An 18,427-nucleotide genomic window follows, 5' to 3' on the forward strand; every position below is an offset into this window, starting at 1 on the left:
ATCACACAATCTGGCGAAGACTGGATTTTCTCCAAGATGTCCCTGTACCCCAGGCCAGGCTTGCAAAGTGCAGACACTGCCTGAGATATCAGCCCGACATTGTATACGAAATCCTCATGAAACCATATAAAGTAAAATGAGGATGAGCCAATCTCAAGAAGGGCCGCTACATGGGATGTGTGCTCTTTTCCATAGTAATGTCTAAGCTAGGCAAGGGAAAACACTTGATATATACTCTAATATCAGTAGGTCTCACTTGAAGCACACCCATCCACCTCTTCCCACCAACTCGCACCTGCTTGAAGTTTGGATGGTACCACACCTAAAGCTTGGTCTCTGACATGAGGGCTACCTGAATTTAGCTAGTTCAAACCCAGCAGCAGGGTCCACTTAACCTTTCATAAATTCAGTGCTGTTCAAATGAGGGTAATAATACCTGTTATTACATTGCTTAGAAGCTGAAAGCATCTAGCGTGAAGCGCGATGACCAAAGTGTTATTATATTCCATAAAGCAAACTATTACCAGCACAGACATGAACTCTGTCCCTGCCCAAAAGGAACCATTTGTTGGTGCCTATCCTGCGCATCTCTTAAAGAAATCAAGCGCTAATCTTCTGTAGGTCTTGGCTAAGCTTCACCCTGTTTTATTCAGCCTGGCTGTTTCTGTCAGCGTACTTCAGTGGTCGCAGTGCGATCAGATTTTGGGGGTAGAGCCTCGGCAATACGTGGATTTAGTGACTTCTGTGTCTGTCCCCCTTTCCAAATATCCATGCTCCTGACTATTTCTTAAGAGTTAATGCTTGCAGGTATCAATGGGTCCTTTTAAGGTCATGGATCTGGCATGCCGTTCCAGCTTATTCTGAGAAGCTATATGGAGTGGTTGGTCATGCAAGGCGTGCAAGAGAAAACCTGTGAAATGTAAGCCAGGATATTGAGGGTGCTCTGAAGACTGAGGAGAAAGTGATGAGTAAGTGTAGATGAGAGTTGTGGGGTGCTGGCCATGGGGGAATGGGAAGCGAGGGACTGGGGTGCAGTATAGTGTGGGACTTCAAAGTGAAAAAGGGAAGACAGGGGGCAGAGGACAGAAAAAGAGAGGAGCAAGGGAGGGAAGAGATGGGAATAAGAACGGAGTGCAGATGAAAGATAGGGATGGTTTGCAGCACGGGGTGATCAGTATGTGCAGGGGAGAGAGGGGTGCAGGAAAGACCAGAACACAGGTAGAGTGGTGTAGGGCAGAAATGGCATAGGTGGCGCTTCAGGTTTTGCAAATAAGAAAGAAGTACAGACAAGTGAGAAAGTGCAGAGGGCAGTGTGTCAGAGGAGTGACTTGGAGTGGGGTGCAGGGAAGGGACTTGGGAGAAAAGGGTGTATAACAGATGAGAATGTGGAGTAGAGAAGGGTACAGAGGGGAGATTTGTACAAGGAAGAATGGTGCCTTGCCTCATGTTCCCAGATAAAGGGTACAGTAACAAATGCGTCTTCTTCTAACGCTTGATCCATGCTCACGAGGCCTGCACGAGGACGATTAGAAGTCATTTGTTGAAATAATTGCAGATATATACACTATACCATATCTGTCTGTGCATTGAATTGGCCTGGAAATACAGAAAGTGGCCCCCCTCTCCAAGGTGCAGGCCGGCATGGGGAGGATTTATTAGAGGGAACGTGGGAACTTGGGCTTGGCGCTTTCCCACTGCCCCAGTGTCATCTGCGCTCCTGTCTGGTTCCTCTCCAGGAAGAGACAGTCACAGCAGGCTGTTCCTGCATCAACTTCCTTTTCACTCAATCCTACCTGCAGCCTAAGTCTGAAGTCAGGACTAACCTTAAATGAGGTATATATTCACCTCTTATCTGTCCTGTAGTGGGAACTGGTTCTAGGGTGCGTGGCATCTTGCCTTGCGGCACAGCATCATGTTATTTGGGCTATCTTAGCAACTTTCATGGGTTTTTGGTGGATGGATGCCACGCAGGCCGATCACTCATTTTACGCCACAACCTATTCTTTTTAAAAAAACACTAGAATGATCTCTAAAGGGAACGTAAAGTGCCAGTTCTGGTTTAGATAAAGCCACTGACTTAGGGATGTTTACTACAAAGCCCTGTGTAGTTAATAACTACATTGGAGCTGGGAAAATACTACTGGTGTGATACAAATGTCTTATACAGGGATGCCTTCATCCACTCATTTTCTCCTTAATTGTTCATTGCACTTGCACTATCTGAAATGTCGTCAGGCTGACCATGATAGTTATTCTTCACATTCGTAATTGTTTCAAGGACTTGTAAGAATGTAACTGTATTTTTCCCATGCTCCCTCCCCCGTTGAAGAGCTTTGAAACACATTGTGTATAGGCGCTATACAAATAAACAATCAATCAATCAATCACTCTATCAGCACTATGCATTTCCTTCACTGAAGTCCTGCTAAAAACCAGCAATGGCAAGTGTATGTATTGGGCATTTGCCAGGCACTGCTATTAAATGTTCAGGTACTTGCACCATTTTGCAGCAGCTACCATCAGTGGGTACCTAATACCACTCTGGCGGTGCTTGGCAAAGGCCTTTTCCATGCCTACATTAAAGCCCATTGCCAAAGTTTGTTTTAAAATAGGGATACAACTGCATTTTTGTACCCACCACCAGCTGAATAATGAGTTGTAGACAAGTTTTAATAGAGGCCACCATATGCCATCTGGGTGACCCGGAAAAAGATGAAGCAGGGCCTCGAGATTCATAACAGCACTTGTTCCGCTATCCATGTAAATCCAGTGAATATCCTGGTGCGGAAGTATGATTGCAGCCCATACACTGCTGTAAAGGGGCACACTCATGTTCCATCATTGAGGGTTCAACTGGAATAGGATAGGATGGGTTGGCGAAACTCCATAAAGCATCTGCACTAAAAGATCTCTCTTAAGGTCCATCGTGGGAGGATTTTATACTCTGAACTGCTTTGCTTTTTCAAAATTTCCTTCGTTTTGTTTTCTTCTTTTCTCTTGTTTTACATAGTGATGGTATATGTAATTTAAAACGTACTGCTATTTTAATTTTGTGAAAGTCAAGTTATTTGACTAAAACACAACAAATGACTGTGTTGTGTTGAATGACCGAAGCAGAAATGTTCAAGGGAGAAAAGAACAAAGATTATTTTTTCCAAATAATCTTCGTTCTTTTCTCCCCTGAACAATACCGACTTACACTAAACCCTACCCACACCGCCAACCACACCCCCAACATACCCCCAACATACCCCTACCCACACCTTGCCCCCCTACTTACCGCAGGGACCTTTTCTTTTTTTTTTTGTCGGGTCAGCTGCAGAGGTGTCCCCCGCAAGCCCGGCTCACAGTATAGTAAGCAGGGGTTGGGGTGACACCTCCACAGCCTAGACCGAATTGAAAAAACCTACACAACCAAAAGTCGAACTTTTAGAAGGTAGAACATTTGGTAGTACCATATTTTGGATTTTTGGTTGGGTAGATCTTTTCAACTCTATTTTTGACCGAAATCAGGATGAATGCCCACAGAACCAAGGATTTTCCAAATTCAAATACTGTAATCACTTTGGTGCAATTGCCTATCCAAGGGACCACTGCTTCTTTCACGATTCCCATATCAAATAAACAGTCTTAGGGATAAAGCCCCTCGCTCATTTCTTGACTTCGAACTCGCGGGGATGAAGCACCCAGCTTACTTTTGGTCTTTGCCTGCCAGCAAGTACTCCACCCATCCTCACTTTAGAATATGTGTCAGGTTGAGATATTCTCACCCTCAAGCCACTGGTCACCCTTCTGACCTGATAACAATACCTTTTAACTCACTGTTATCAGCAACTACCCCCTTGCTTAGGGTTTTTTTGTTGGGCTCTGATATTTTCCGTCACCTGCCACAGGTCATCCTCCCGGACCAAGGTTTATTGCTGTTGATTTTCTCCATCATTGGATAATGCTAGGGTCTGAGGTATAGCCTTCAGCAGGCTTTCCATTTTCTTTCTTCATCTTGGACTGATCTCCTTGAGCGTCTGAGCAATAACTTGTGTCAGGATTTTAGCTTTCTCTTGTTCTCTGGCTCCGGTCTGAGATATAGCCCCCCGCAGGCATTCAGTGTTCTCTCCTCTTCTTGATCTGATCTTTGAAGTATGTGAGATATATATAGCCCTAGCAGGCTTTTACCTTTCTTTCTCTCTCTCTCTCTTTCAGTTAGGTGTCAGCCAGTGTCCGATATGTAGCCATCAACAAGCGTTCAAGTCCTTATCTTTTTTTGGGTCAGATTTCTGCCAGGGCCTTAGATACAGCCTTCAGCAGGCAATATTTATCTCTCAAGGGTTCTTGTGCTATCCTTCTTGGTCCTCCTCTCTCCCTTCTAACTCCAGTTTGTGGCCCTGATTGTGCCACCAATGCAGCAACCCATGGGTTTGTATAGTGTTCAATATTCCTGGCTGGTGCTTCTCTGGCCTCTTTCCCCTCTCATCTCTTGATTGACCAGCCTGATCAGCTGTATGTCATTCCCTTGGCATTCAGTAACTGTGTCGCTTGTCTCTTTAACAACGCTGTAAATTCAGCAAGGTTTGAGTTTGTGTGCTGCATCCATGAGTGAGGTAAATGGTGTATGGGGGCTCACGTGTAACAGTAACAGCTACAAGAAGCAATTGTGGGTGGGGTGAGGCCATATTGAGGCATCAGATGAGGGGGATCAGATGGGGATCCCGTCTTACTAATGTTATTGATATTTTATTTCTATCGCGCTTGTACATAAGTGTTTCAGCGCGCGACAATGTTCACAAAAGCATACAAAAGATGTACAATGTCCACCTCCCGAAATAGGAACTAAGATGGCTTGGGAGAAATGGAGGGGGGGGACTGGTCAATCCCCCATATACCAATTAATGGGAGGGAAAACCTAGCCCCCAAAGCATCCATATGTACTAGCCAGTGGATGTTGGCCAATGTGAGTATGTTGCACTCCACTACTTTATTTAACTCCCTTCTACCCCCAGGCTACATGATCCTCTATAAAAGAGAGGACAATGTGAAAAACCAGAGGGTGTTTCACAACCTAGCCTCCCAGGGATCCCTTAATCAGGTGGCCAGGGAAAGGCCATCGTTTTTGGATCCCGACCCTGGGGGTCGACAAGCGAGGGAGGATCACCTGGGTAGGGGATGCTCAGTGAGTGGGGGAGAAGCACCCAATGGTGAACATGGTATCCCCCTTTTCCCACAACCCATCTAACCCCATCCCTGCTTATTTCATGGGAAACTACAACTCCCATAATTCCTCCCCACCTCCACTTGACAGAAGTACTGCACCAAGTAAAATGACGAATGAGGACAGAAGGATTACCTCCCCTACTTAAATTGGCCCTCTCCCTGATACAAGGCCAGGCAGAGTCAAGCACGTAGTTCTAATAATGTACATCTGCCACTTATTAAATCTCCCTGTGAAAATAAAAGGTGGCGCACACAGACACTTTGAGCGAGGCTGGGTATGAGAAGGAACCGTTCTTCCGAGGCTGAGGCAAACCAGGCTGTGCGAGTTGGAAGGCCGGCCGGCAGATCAGCAAGCGATAGGACAGAGAAAGCGAGGCAAGATTTCCACGCTTTCGGGAAGCCGTGAGTGTTCAAAAGGCAGAGCCGAGCGAGCAGAGAAAAGAAACCTTCAAAGGGCCAGGAAATGGCCCGCTACCCTGCCGGGGGAACGGCAGAGTTGGGGAGGAGCAGAGGAGGCGCTGGTAACGGCCTTGAGCTGCGAGGAAAAGATGAAAGATTCAATTAGCACAACCAGTGAGTTATCAAGGCCATCAAAGGTCCGGTTAAAGTGAAAGTGACTGCGATTGGAAAGTTGAAGGTTACGTGTGCCGGTAAAATGCGAATGAAGGAAGCAATTGATAAAAGAAAGGAATACAGAGCAGCAGAGGGGCCCTGTGAGAGGAAGCCACACATTCTGTGAAATGTTATGAACTTTATGAAAGATATTACAAGCAAAGATCAAAAGGTAAGAAAAACACCAAGAAGGAGAAAGTAAAACCATGCCAAAAGGGCAAAGTAAAACATAAAGAACTTTGGTAAAAGGTCTAGAAGGCAAGTGAAAGAACTACACGTACCAAGAGGCATTGGTGCCTAGTAAAAGAAGATTGTGAATTGAAGGAAAGGGGAAGGGAGGTCAAGGTGGTCATGCAGAGGACTATATAAATTCCTTGCAGTTTCGCAAGTCTTCAACAGTTAAGAGACCCTCTAGACCCTGTGGGGTTGAACCTGGTGAAGGGAGTTGATGCTGAAGCCATTCTGACTTTTCTTTTGGCCACACTATTTTCCTTTTTGTATTCCCTTAACACATTTTGTTATCTAGAGAAGGAAGGCAAGGTTAGGTTTCCTTAGAATAGGCCTTTTTATTTTGACCAGACTGACTTGGGCATACTTTTTATTGCTTAATGGTCGAGAATACACCCATTTTAGAGTTAGGGCCAGTTAGGAATTCTACCATCCCAAGCAAATTCATAAATAAAGGTTTTTGAAACTTAAATCCAAAGGGTCTGTGTGTCTACTGCTCGATACCATGCTTTCCTCACAACAGGATCATTTTGGGGAGTAGCTACAGTGTTCTCAGATACATTTTTGAGTTCCAACCTTATGACCAAATATCATAACTCTTTCAAATACCTTACAATCAGATACACTCAAACTCTTCCACATCTGTTCTGAGTATGCACTGCCCTGCAAGCTGTAGCTCAAATGTACTAGAACAGCAGCAGTAGTAGATAACAGTATAGCATCATAACCTTTTCTCATACATTGTGTTTTTGTGAGAATACTTTTTTTTCCCACATTAATTTTATTGAACATTTTCCAAGAAAGTTGCGTAACAATAAATCACTGAAAAGACATCATCAGAGAACAGCAGACGAAACCCCTCCCTCCTCACCCTCTCCCATCCCCGGCTCATATACAACCGAACCCAATAGGGTGATGGAGACTCAGTTATCGAACAACCAGGGACCAGACAAACTAACAATGCTGACAATGTGGGCTCATCTCAAAAAAGAAGAAGCGAATATCATAGTTGGAAGGTTAATACATATCATTGGCCACTCGTGCCCCCAACCACTTAGAGTCTCATTGATTCACAGTCTTCGTGTAGCAGAACTACCATCCAATCTTGCAGGAATGAGTTCATAGTGTCATGGGTAAGGGCTGAAAGTTTCTCGTATGTGAATATAGCCCAGAGTTTGGCTAGCCAATCTGATTTAGAGGGCACCAAGCTACTTTTCCACCTTTGAGCAAGGGCAAGCCGCCCTGCACGCAACATAGCTTGGACCACCCTCGGCGAGATGGGCTCGTCCACGTCCGGTGCCAGAATGCCAAAGAGGAGAACAAGGGGCAGTAGAGGCGGGTCGGCACCAGAAATCTCCTTAATTCAGTTCCGAAGATCTGACCAGGATACTTGAATAGATGGGCACCGCCACCAAAGATGGAACCAAGTCCCATGCTGGCCACAACTCCTCGGGCAGAGTGGGGACACACCCGGGTACATTTTAGCAAGTCTCTCTGGTGAGAGGTGCCATGCGTGGAGCATCTTAAAGTTGTGTTCCAGAGCTGCTGTGTACAAGGAGCCAGAGAAGAGAGACTTAAAAATAGAAGACAATGTGGATTCCTCTACCTCCCCCTTCACTCCTCCCTCCCACTGCTTCTTGAAGCTCTGCCTAGGCTCTGCACCTGCTGTAATTAAGGCACTATAGAATTTAGAGAGGGACTCCTTCCTTGACTTGGATTCCACTATCACTTTTTCAAGAGGCGTAAGGGGGCGGGTCAGAACATCAACCCACTGGGTATCTGTCATGATCCCCTTGACTCTGATGTAATAAAAAAATGAGATCGGAGAATCCCCCAAGGCTTCCACCAAGCTGTCATAGTCAATAAATACTCCCTGCCGAAACAGTTGAGCCGCCCGTTCCGAACCCACATCTGACCACCCCTGAGTCCAGCGTAAATTCCTCTTGCCCAACTCAAAGGGGGAGCCCACAACGAGGACAGAGGGGAGGGCCAGGAAGAGAGAGCTGCATTTCCCCTATCATCGCTCCACAGCGCCCACAACGCCGACAAAGTGGGATGTGTTCTAACCGCACTTGGGAGGCCCTTACCCAAGGCCCATAAGAGATCCCTCACTTTTCTGGGGTGAACATGGATGTCTTCAATATATGACCAATAGGTTCTCATTTCATCTCTGAAATACTCCAACATTACTCTGAATTGAGCAGCCTTATGGTATCGTCGGAAGTCAGGTACGGTATGCCAAATCCCCTGTGCAATCTCGGAAGGGTCAGGATCTCGTGTTTGACCCTCAGTTTTTTCCCATTCCAAATGAACCGCAGGACCTCTGAATGGAGGGATTTAAAAAATGAGTCTGGGATAGCGACTGGAAGAGAGGAGAAAAGGTAGAGAAGCCAAGGTAATATGTTCATCTTGACTGACACCATACGACCAAACCCAGAGAGAATCCAGGGAGCCCAGCGCCGCAAATCCGAGACTATCCTAGCAAGGACGGGGGGATAATTAACTTCAAAAAGGAGAGTCAAGTCCCTCGGGATCAGCACTCCCAAGTAAGGCGTAGCCTCCCACTCAATTCTAATACCCCCCAAGAACTCCTTCCCCTCCACCTCCGTATCTGCTCTACTCATAGGCAACAAACAAGATTTCGCTAAGTTGATTTTCAACCCGGAAAATGCATCAAAAGCGTGAAACAGGTCAAGGAGGTTTGGGAGCAAGCGTTTTAAGATTGGTTACATATGCCAGGATGTCATCCGCAAAAAGCGAAAGCTTAAAGTTGAGGTTTCCACAACGGACCCCTACAATCCCCTGATGGTGTCTTATTGCTATAGCTAGGGGTTCCATCGCAAGGGCACAGAGAAGGGGAAAAATCGGGCAGCCCTGCTGGGTCCCGCTGGAAAGTGAGAACAGAGCTGAGGTCGTCCCATTTACCTCCACTCTGGCAGTCGGGCTGTTATACAGAGTTGCAATCCACCTACAAAATCTCACCCCAACCCCATTTTCTGCAAAACCTTGCTCATATAAGCCCACTCAACACGGTCGAAGGCTTTTTCCGAGTCTAATGACAAGAGATAGGCCTCCTCCCTTGTAAGGGCAACTTCATGCATCAGAAGTGAGAATACTTTTTTAACAATATATTGAGTCGACCAAAATGTAGAAGGTCCTTCTTTCCAAATTGTGTAGGCAACTTCAACTGCTAACACTGCACACACAAACCATAGTCATAGTTTACATAGAGCACGTCTTCCCTTGGCTTTCAACAACTGTCAATGAGCTTCACCATACCAAACAGCACACTGTAGATACCATCTTTACCCTAGGCATATCCATCACTAACATCAATATTACAAAACAAAGTTGGACAGGCTACTACTTGATCACTGGAAGTCTGCTCCCGCCACAAATATTCCAAAGGCTAGAGCAGGCATGCATACATAAAAAGTCCCACAGACTCTCTAACAGATCCATTAACAAGCTTTTCGAGAAACCTTCATCCTGCCCTGGGACAGATCACAGAAAATATACCCAAAGACCAACAGCTACACTCCATCCACCTTGGGATCAAGGGGGCATTGGACATGCTGGCTCATAACACTAAGGCACAAGGCACAAGTCAGTTATCAAAGTGTCAAAAACACGGTTTGATTGAAAAAAAGTCTGACATGGAACAAAACTTGGAAACGTAATTCACCTTCTGAATCCAGGCAAGTGATAAAAAAGGGCATCTAGCAGAAGAAGAAAACATACCTACGAACAAGAATCACAGAAGACAAACATTAATCCTCAATGATTTCACTAATCCCGAACACTGTTTCCTCAACCTCGGCAGATAATAGTGCAAACTGCTTCTCAGACAAACATGAAGAGCTTAGGTGCTATCATTATGGTGCTGCACAAACCAGGCAAGACAAATGATGAATGGGGCTCATATAGACCCCTCTCTCTTATGAACATTGACACCAACTTTTTTGCTAAGGTGATTGCTAACCGCTTCCTCCCGCTCATGACGCATTTGGTACATGAGGACCAGGCAGGGTTTGTGCCGGGGAGGTCCATTTCCCTGAACATCCAGCGGCTTTCTAATGTAATGGCCAGAATTGACCCAATGCCATCGCCGTCGCACTTGATGCCCAGAAGGCATTCAATATGGTCTCATGGAAATATATGTGGGTGGTCCTGGAGACCATGGTTATTGGCCCCAATATGATTAGATACATTAAACTGCTGTACACTGACCCAGTAGCCAGGGTGTGGGTCAACTCTTTGACCTCTGTGATGTTCACACACTTTAGAGGCACCCGCCAGGGCTACCCATTCTCGCTGATACTATTCGTGCTCGTCATAGTGCTTATGGCTGATCACGTCAGAGCTCGACACACTCACAGAGGAGTTTGATTGACAGGCACTCCAGAAATAATTTTCCTGTACACCGATGATGTATTATTATATATTAGAGATCCCACCACCCACCTTGACCCCATACTTCGAGATATCACCCGCATTGGCACCTGCTCAGGATTTACGATCAATTATTCCAAATCGGAAATGTCCCCACTTACCGCCAATACACCACAGCCTGTCTCTGAATATCCACTCCGCTGGTCTCCCGGCGTTATCCGATACTTGGCAGTCCAGGTGTCCCTCTCTGGGTCCACCCTGCTGGCAGATAACTACGTGGCTGTTGCACAACTGGCTGAGTCCAAGATGGCCAGATGGCGCTCCCTTCCATTGTCACTAGCTGGGAAGCTCTCCCTCATCAAAATGATCCTGGTCCCTAAATTCATGCATGTGTTCTGCAACGTACCAGTTTTTCCCAGGAAACACTATTTCATGAACCTACACAAAACCTGTGTACAGTTCCTGTGGCATTCGGGTGCAGTCCGCAAGAAATGGCTTGACATGGTGCTCCCATATGAGCAAGGTGGACTAACAGCGCCTGATCTGATGCTGTATTGGGTTGCTGCGCTGGCTACATACTGGTACCCGTGTCCCTTAACCCGCCTGCATGTTCAGCTGGAAACATTGGCTACAGCTGGGACCAACATTAGGACCCTGGTATTCCAATGAGACTTCACACCTGACTCCCCATTTGACCCAGTTGCGGCTACCTTACACGCCTAGGGCCGCCTCCTCGACACAATAGCTGACACATGCCCCTATTATAAATGGCTTCCTGCTTGGAGATTTCCTGGGCTGCAACCCACGCAGAATGCTGCTCTCGCTCGCCACTGGGCAGCTCTGGGATACCAGGCAATAACCGACTTCTTCTCTAACGGGAGGGTCATCGACCATCAGTCATGGAGGCAGGGTCACAGGGGATCTGCGCTTTAAATGTTACAGTACTACAGACTCTGTGCCTCGTTCCGTGCTAGGTGGTCCACCTTCCCTGACGAACATCCTGATTCCTCTGAGATTGTCTTCATAGCCAACTCGAGCGGCACCCGTGGCATTGTTTCCTCCCTATAGAAATTATTGATAGCTCGGATCCCCTCACACGCATGTTCTGAGTGGGCGGATGAGCTGGGTCTGGAGATCTCTGATCACTTGTGGAAGATGTTTTCCCACACAAAAAGAGTATCCCTGAATTTCCGCTACCGCCTTATCCAGTTTAAACTGCTTAACAGACTGTACTACACTCCTCGCAGACTCTCCAAATTTGCTGGCACTGACACACACACACACATGTGCCCGCTGCGGAGTGGAGGGTGCAGACCATTTACACATGTTCTGGTTGTGCCATAAGCTGGTTGACTTTTGGGCGGGGGTCCTTGGGGCCCTTGCTGACATCACGGGCGTGGAAATTGACCCAAACCCGTTGGGGATCTTGTTGGGGGTGTGGGAATCCAATGATACTAGACGACAGGCTAAATTTCTTGACATGAACTGCATGGTGGCCAAGAAATGCATGCTACAAAGTTGGAAATGTCCCCCCCCCCCGACCTTTCATAAATGGCTCAGTGCACTTACCTGGTCCCGTACCTGTGAGGAGGAATGCCTGACAATGCTCCCAATACACTCCCGCCCCAAGAATGTGTGGTCAGCATTGAATACTTACCTAAATAGTCAATCTGAAAAGGTGTCCGACGGCAACTCTCCCATTGCCCTGTAATTGCATTCTTGTATACCGTGCACCGGGCAGCTCCTGTTTCTCTCCTTAATGCATTGCCAGGTATTCGTATGTGCTATACGTTGTTAATGCTTGTACTATACAATGTGCTCTGACATGTGTGATTGATGTATACTGCTGCCTATAAATAATAATTCAACAAAAAACAAAAAAACATGAAGAGCTTAGGAATTAAGTCACCTTTCAGAAGTTAATGTTTTCCCTTGCTTGGACGAAGTGCTAAACAAAACCCCTGCTTCTCATTTAACAGAAAACTGACAGGGTTCCTAAACACTAAAATACTGTTATGGCCATTGCAATGAAAGATACTTTGCAAAGGTTGGAAAAACAGGGACTGATTAAAGATGGATTGCGGTGCTCTCTCTATAGTACACTACTTCTTCAGTGCTGTGGAACTACAAAACCTACAAACAGAGTGCCTGTGGTTGTGTCTGAAATAGTGCAGATCAACCCACCCAAAAATGTGTTTGTTTCTTGTGCAACAGTGGTTATATAAACACCTAATAACTTGTACACATACAAAATCTGGTTTCTTCCAATCTGAATCTGTTCTCCTACCTGTATTCCTACTAACTTTCCACACAAATTGATTCCAACCCAATCAGACCCAGCAATTGCACATCTGAAAGCACCACAATGACATGAAATTGCCAGAAGTCATACTATAGAAGACTAAATAAAATAACAAAAAAGGGGTTATACAATACACCACTTTTCTACAATTACTATTTTCAAGCAAATTCTTGCAGGGAAATCCGACACCTTCTTTTAGTTCAAAGGACATGCTCACTTGCTAGGTGTTATACATCTGGTTTGACATAATTTTCCAGAGGTGCCTATTTGTCACAGTCCAAACATCATTCCTGGTGAATTATTCCTGGTGAAAAAGCCTTTCATTTGTGTAATTTATTAATTGGAAAGGCAAGTCACAGCAAAGTATAAATTGCATGCCAACAGAAAAAGATAGCTGTACCATCCTGTACCGTCCACCAATGTCTCTAACATTACCTATACTATTTGATACTTGCTCTTGTTTAATGTCAGAATCTCACTTACCTATCCTATAATCACAATTGTGACCCATCAAACCAATATCGATTTTAAAAGCTTTATTGGTATTTCATACTTGCTGCTGAGCTCTTTGTACAACATCTTCCCCAATAACCCTGGAGGAAACACGAAATTATAGATTTGGTAAAAAGTACCTGACGGTAGAGTCGGATGATCCTGTGATGATTACTCTCTCGTCGTACTGAAGGCAAAGAACAGAACCAGTGTGCCCTGTCAGCACTCGTTTACATTCCAATTTGTTCCTATCCCAGATCTAGAATGAAAATAAAAATACAATTTATGTATGTTTTAAACATTTGAAATACATTTATATTTTCAATGGACTTGATATTTCTAATTTGTCAAAAGAACAGAAATTGTAGGAAAAGTTTGAATTTCAATGGTACAAAGGGTATTTGCCATGAAGTTAATGTTTACATCATATAGGGAAAGGCCACCTTGATACTTCTGACTTTGTCTTCATGGTGGATCAACTTTGATCTCCATCTATACTTATCTCAAGGAAACACTACCAGGAGTTCACCTTATCATTGGCCTTAGACAACAGCAGTTTGCTCTCTGTCAATATGGTGATCCAACATGATAATTTGTTGTTGACAAATCGCAATAATGCAATATATGCTTGCTCCAAACATCACATGAGTGATTTTTACAATACTGATGTTTTGCACATTTTTTTGAACAAAGATACATTTGAAAAACAAAATCGTATAGATTTCATTTTGTTTTACTTGTTAGAAGTGTTTTTTCAAATTGTACTGAAATTAGCACACTTTTCTCTACAATATTGGAGTCAAAGGTTTTTGTAATTGCCTTGTTTATTTATTTGAACAACAGAATTAAATCTTCCTGCAGAAAAACAGTCAACCTACACTTGTTTCATACAGATTTGGGAACCTCGAATAGGCTTTTTTTTGTGAGTTGGTTGTGTCATTTTCACACAATTTATTTGGCAATGTATTGGTCTTGCGTTCTTCCAGACTGTGTGGAATTCTGTGCAACCTGGGTCACAGCCAGACCTGTTGTTTTTTCCTCAACTGCAATGTGTTGCTGCACTAGAAATTGCATTGCTTCTTTGAATGCTCAGAAACGTCATCCTCACAGTTTGTTGGAGTTTTAATTGACCACCTGCCAGGGTCTTTATAAAAGTTTTAATAATTATGTCAGGGTGATAGCTTTGCACATATTCTCATATAAACACTCCCAGAACGCAATGTCTGAGTTTTCCTTCTTTATGGGACACTTTGTTATTGGGACTACGCTTACCACAATGCAATGTCTCTCTTTCCCTTAGTCTTTATTTGACAGTTTGGTACTTGAACTACAATTCTGAGAATGCATTTGCCAAGCTTTTCCTTTCTCACAATCTTTAATGGACACCTATGTCATTTGACTCAATTTGCCCACATGCAGCGTTAGGTCCAAGTCAGGTACTCATACCTCCATGATCTTTCTTCCTCTTGGCTTTGTCCTCACATTTCTTCTGAATTATCTTGGGTTTTATCATGGACTCCCAATGTTGGTGGGTGTTCCAGTTTATTAAAATACACATCTTTGCTCTCCAGATATCAGTCACCTCTTTATAGCTCTTGAAGATCATCTCACGGCTCTAGGGGCAGAGTCTTGAGCATAGCTTACTCCTCAGTCAAGCTCCAAACTGAATTCTCTACAAACCTTCCACTATGGCTTCCAGGTCTCAAAACCTCTCAAATAACCTAGGTTTCTACCAACCCTGGTCGAGCCAAAATTAAGTCTGACTGCCCTTTGTTTACAGAACTTTCTTGGCCAATTCTTCACCTGACTCCAGCAACTACTGCCTCTAAATTGTATGTCTTCACATCCACTTGCAGTCTTCTTTGTCTCCTCTCCCTCTTGATCTGTTCTCACTGATCTACTGGTATTAGGCTCCTATTCATTCTTGGTTATGACCTCTGGTCACGTGGTCTAGGGAGGTGAAGTCCTAAAAGCTCAGAACAACATCTTAGATTGTTTTACCATTTCTCTCTGGCAATGTCGGGTCAGAAGACAGTGTTTTGTGTTCTACTCATTTACCAATGTGATTGGTTGTGGTACTGCTTTCACCAGGACTTGCATGCAGTAGATCAGTCCATTTAAATGTGTACTTTGGACACTAGATGAAGGCAGTTAAAACTATAAATGTCTGAATGGGATTCCTATTGCATGAGTTTAAGTATAGGGAGACAGAATATAACAGGTTGAGATGGGGAAGTTCTATCAAGGAGACAGGAAGGTTATAGGTATTCCTTGAAGAGCAGTGCCATCAGTCCTGAAGTTCAGGAGCGAAGGGGGCAATCTAATTTGCAATGGTATGTTATTCCACAGTTTAGACACAGGTGAAGGCTTGTTTTGTGTGTTTTTCCTCATTTCATCTCTTAGATTAAATACAATTAATTATCATACATGTTCTGTGGAAACTGTCATGTGAATTCTTCTTATATGTGCTGCAGGCCATTTTAAAGGTGATGTGGGCTTTGAGGCATAAGCAGTGCAGCCCTCTCAAGCCTCATGTGGGCTTGGAGGGGTAAGTAGTGCAGCCCTCTCACAACTTGGCTGATGTGGCCAGCCAGCTCCTCTCTGTTTTTAAGAGTTGTCTGAAGTGCAAATGGTTGAATTCTGCAGCAAGGCATTGGTTCAGTTTATTCAGAGTCTAGGTCCCTGTATTCTCAAAGATGTATCTTTGATTTATCTGCTTTAAAGATCAGTTTTACATTGGTTGACTAACCCAGAGGTTTCTACATTGCGCTTATTGTAGGAAAGCTATTATGTTGCCCCACTTAGATACAGATCATGGGGCTCCCTGGAGGCACTGCAAGGGTTGACTGTCTAAATTTGTTTGCATGTGCCAAGTTATTATCAAAAAGCAGTTCAACTATGCAGGTTGTTTTCTACAGAAATATGCTTCCACTCATGCCCTTGACTTGCAATTTCATTCGTCATGAGTAATCTCGTCTGCCTGTCATGATACTGTGAAACACTTTATCTGGCAAAGCTTTGCCTTCGGGAATGGTCGCAGACACCGTTTGCAGCCAAACTCAGCCAAACTCAGCCCTAGGGTCTCAAGCTCACCACTGTCATCTTAAGTGTTTCCCCTCTCCAGTGGTGTTGCCTGTCAGATCATATGCCTTTGTTAAAACTGGAATCTGCAAGCACTTGGCCAGTGAGTGGGGGGAGAGGGGGTTTGGCTCTCCTCATTTAGTGATTACTCCCTAGCTCTCGTTTCAGCCCCTTTGGTTTTCCACTGTCCAGTAACTTTCCTACCTTCATGCCGCAACCCCCATAGGAAGACAGTCTCTCTCCTGTCATGGCCCGGATGGCCCAGCACATTCACCTCCCTGACAAACCGTATCTCCTGATAAGTGCTTGGAAGGTAAAGGGCCATTGCCATCTTAAGTCCATTCCTGTGCAGTATCAGAGTCAAGGTTTGATATGTGGAGGCTCCTTCATGATTTTGCTGTCTGATTTTGAAGTTTATTACTAGATTTTTAGGGCTTGCAGTGGATTATATTGTGCGATGGATGACAACTTAATTTGTTACGCCTTCATCTGCATCTAATGCATCTGTAACCTTTGGAGAGTTCCCATATACATTCCGTTGAGCCAGCACAGTGGAATATCATTTGAGGCATGTAATATGATAGTAAGTGTGTAAGCACAATGGAGCTCCACTGATCAATTTAATATTTTGCAAAGATTTGCTCAAATAATCAGAGTTACAAGGTACTGTTGACTGATAGAATCCTACTTGTGTTAATCTCAGTTAACAGCTGCCATTCCCCCTGACATTTTCACTTTATTGAAACAAAAAACTAACTGACCACTAAAGAAGCTTCTCGAGATAATCTAAAAGAGATTACTGACAGGCTACTTTGCACCATTATAGAAATGTGCCGCGAGAAAACAGATTGGACCAAGATCAGTGCCTGTAAACCAAGTGAGGGGGGTACAAAGCAAATTAACCTGATAGGCTGAAACAGTGTGTTGATAGTTTTTCAGAGATCCCCGATGGAACGACTACTGCATGGCGAGCCGTGGTTTCTGCATTTGTAATGGAGCAGCAGAAGGAATTGTCAGAGAAGGCAATCATTTGACTGAGGTGTTATCATCTATGCAGCATTTTCATGAAAAGGCAGATAGTGTGAGGGTGTAGAAGGAGGAGACTGACACAGAGGAGTCATATATGGGCTACAAACTTTTATTGTGAAAGAAAAAACCTCTCTTGCCCTTCCTCAACCTCGGAAAAACTCTTAGCGACCTGCCAGAATGTCCGCCCAAAATAATAGGTTCTCCGACCTCTGTCAGAAAACTAACAATCTAACCCTAATACTTAAACCAAAAGTCTACAACAAAAGCAAAGTTAATTCACCAGGAGAATAACTCAGTTCTCCTGGGGTCTTGCTTCAGTCTTCCCATAATAGTAATTCTTTCAGTGTCCATTCAAAACAGGGCCAGGGGAATGACCCCCTTGCCCTCGTTCCTTTATCAAAGTTCTCAACAGTGGTCCTTCTGCACCTTTAGAGAAATCTTGTATCAATCCATTAAACTCTTTCCAGGAAGTAGAAAAGCTCACAGCCTTATATCTTTTCCAAGATCATCTTGTCAACCTTTCGCAGGTCTACTTGATCAGTGGTATTGGTTGGACTACTGTGACGAGGGAGAAGACTCCTGATGCCCTCTGCTGGAGCAGTGTCATTGGATTGGCTACTTTGACGAGGGAGATACCTCCTGAGGTACTCTGCTTGAGCAGTGGTATGGGTTTGGTCACTGCGACGAGGGAGATGAATCCCGAAGAACTCCGTAAGAGCTGGGCCTCGGGGTCTTTGCTCTTCGTTCTAGCTGCCTGCGTGGCTCCGCGACACGGTCTCAGTGTAATTTCTGGACCCAATGGTCCATCTTCCAGTGGTCACGCCACCATCAAGTGAGTCAGCTCCCTGCGGGCTCTCAGAACGCTCCGGCAAGCAACCGTTCTTCCTCTCTCACTACCGGGGAGACACAAGTGCTAAGGCTGCAGCGTTTCAACTTTGAAATTCCCAGGCTTTGTTCGCATACTGCTGGCTTCCGCGATGAGATCTCCTTTGTCTGTTCTCGCATCTCTGTTGATACTGTTGACGCTGCCCTCTTTTAACGTCAACACCATCTATACAAGTCCATTTGGCCTTCTTCATGCCT

The 18,427-nt window shown here is 44.7% G+C and overlaps 1 protein-coding gene across 2 annotated transcripts in view; it reads right to left on the reverse strand.

Annotated features, from left to right (window-relative positions):
- The window catches only part of BTRC (beta-transducin repeat containing E3 ubiquitin protein ligase), a 2,926,431-nt gene that overhangs the window by 629,994 nt on the left and 2,278,010 nt on the right, over positions 1-18,427 (reverse strand). For both annotated transcript variants that reach the window (XM_069611642.1, XM_069611641.1), the window contains one exon: positions 13,375-13,493. In XM_069611642.1, coding sequence (XP_069467743.1) covers positions 13,375-13,493 — 119 coding nt within the window. The remainder of the gene's footprint in view (positions 1-13,374; positions 13,494-18,427) is intronic.

Source organism: Ambystoma mexicanum, chromosome 8 (genome assembly GCF_040938575.1).
Source record: "Ambystoma mexicanum isolate Mex_15411 chromosome 8, UKY_AmexF1_1, whole genome shotgun sequence".
NCBI classification, from domain to species: Eukaryota; Metazoa; Chordata; class Amphibia; order Caudata; family Ambystomatidae; genus Ambystoma; species Ambystoma mexicanum.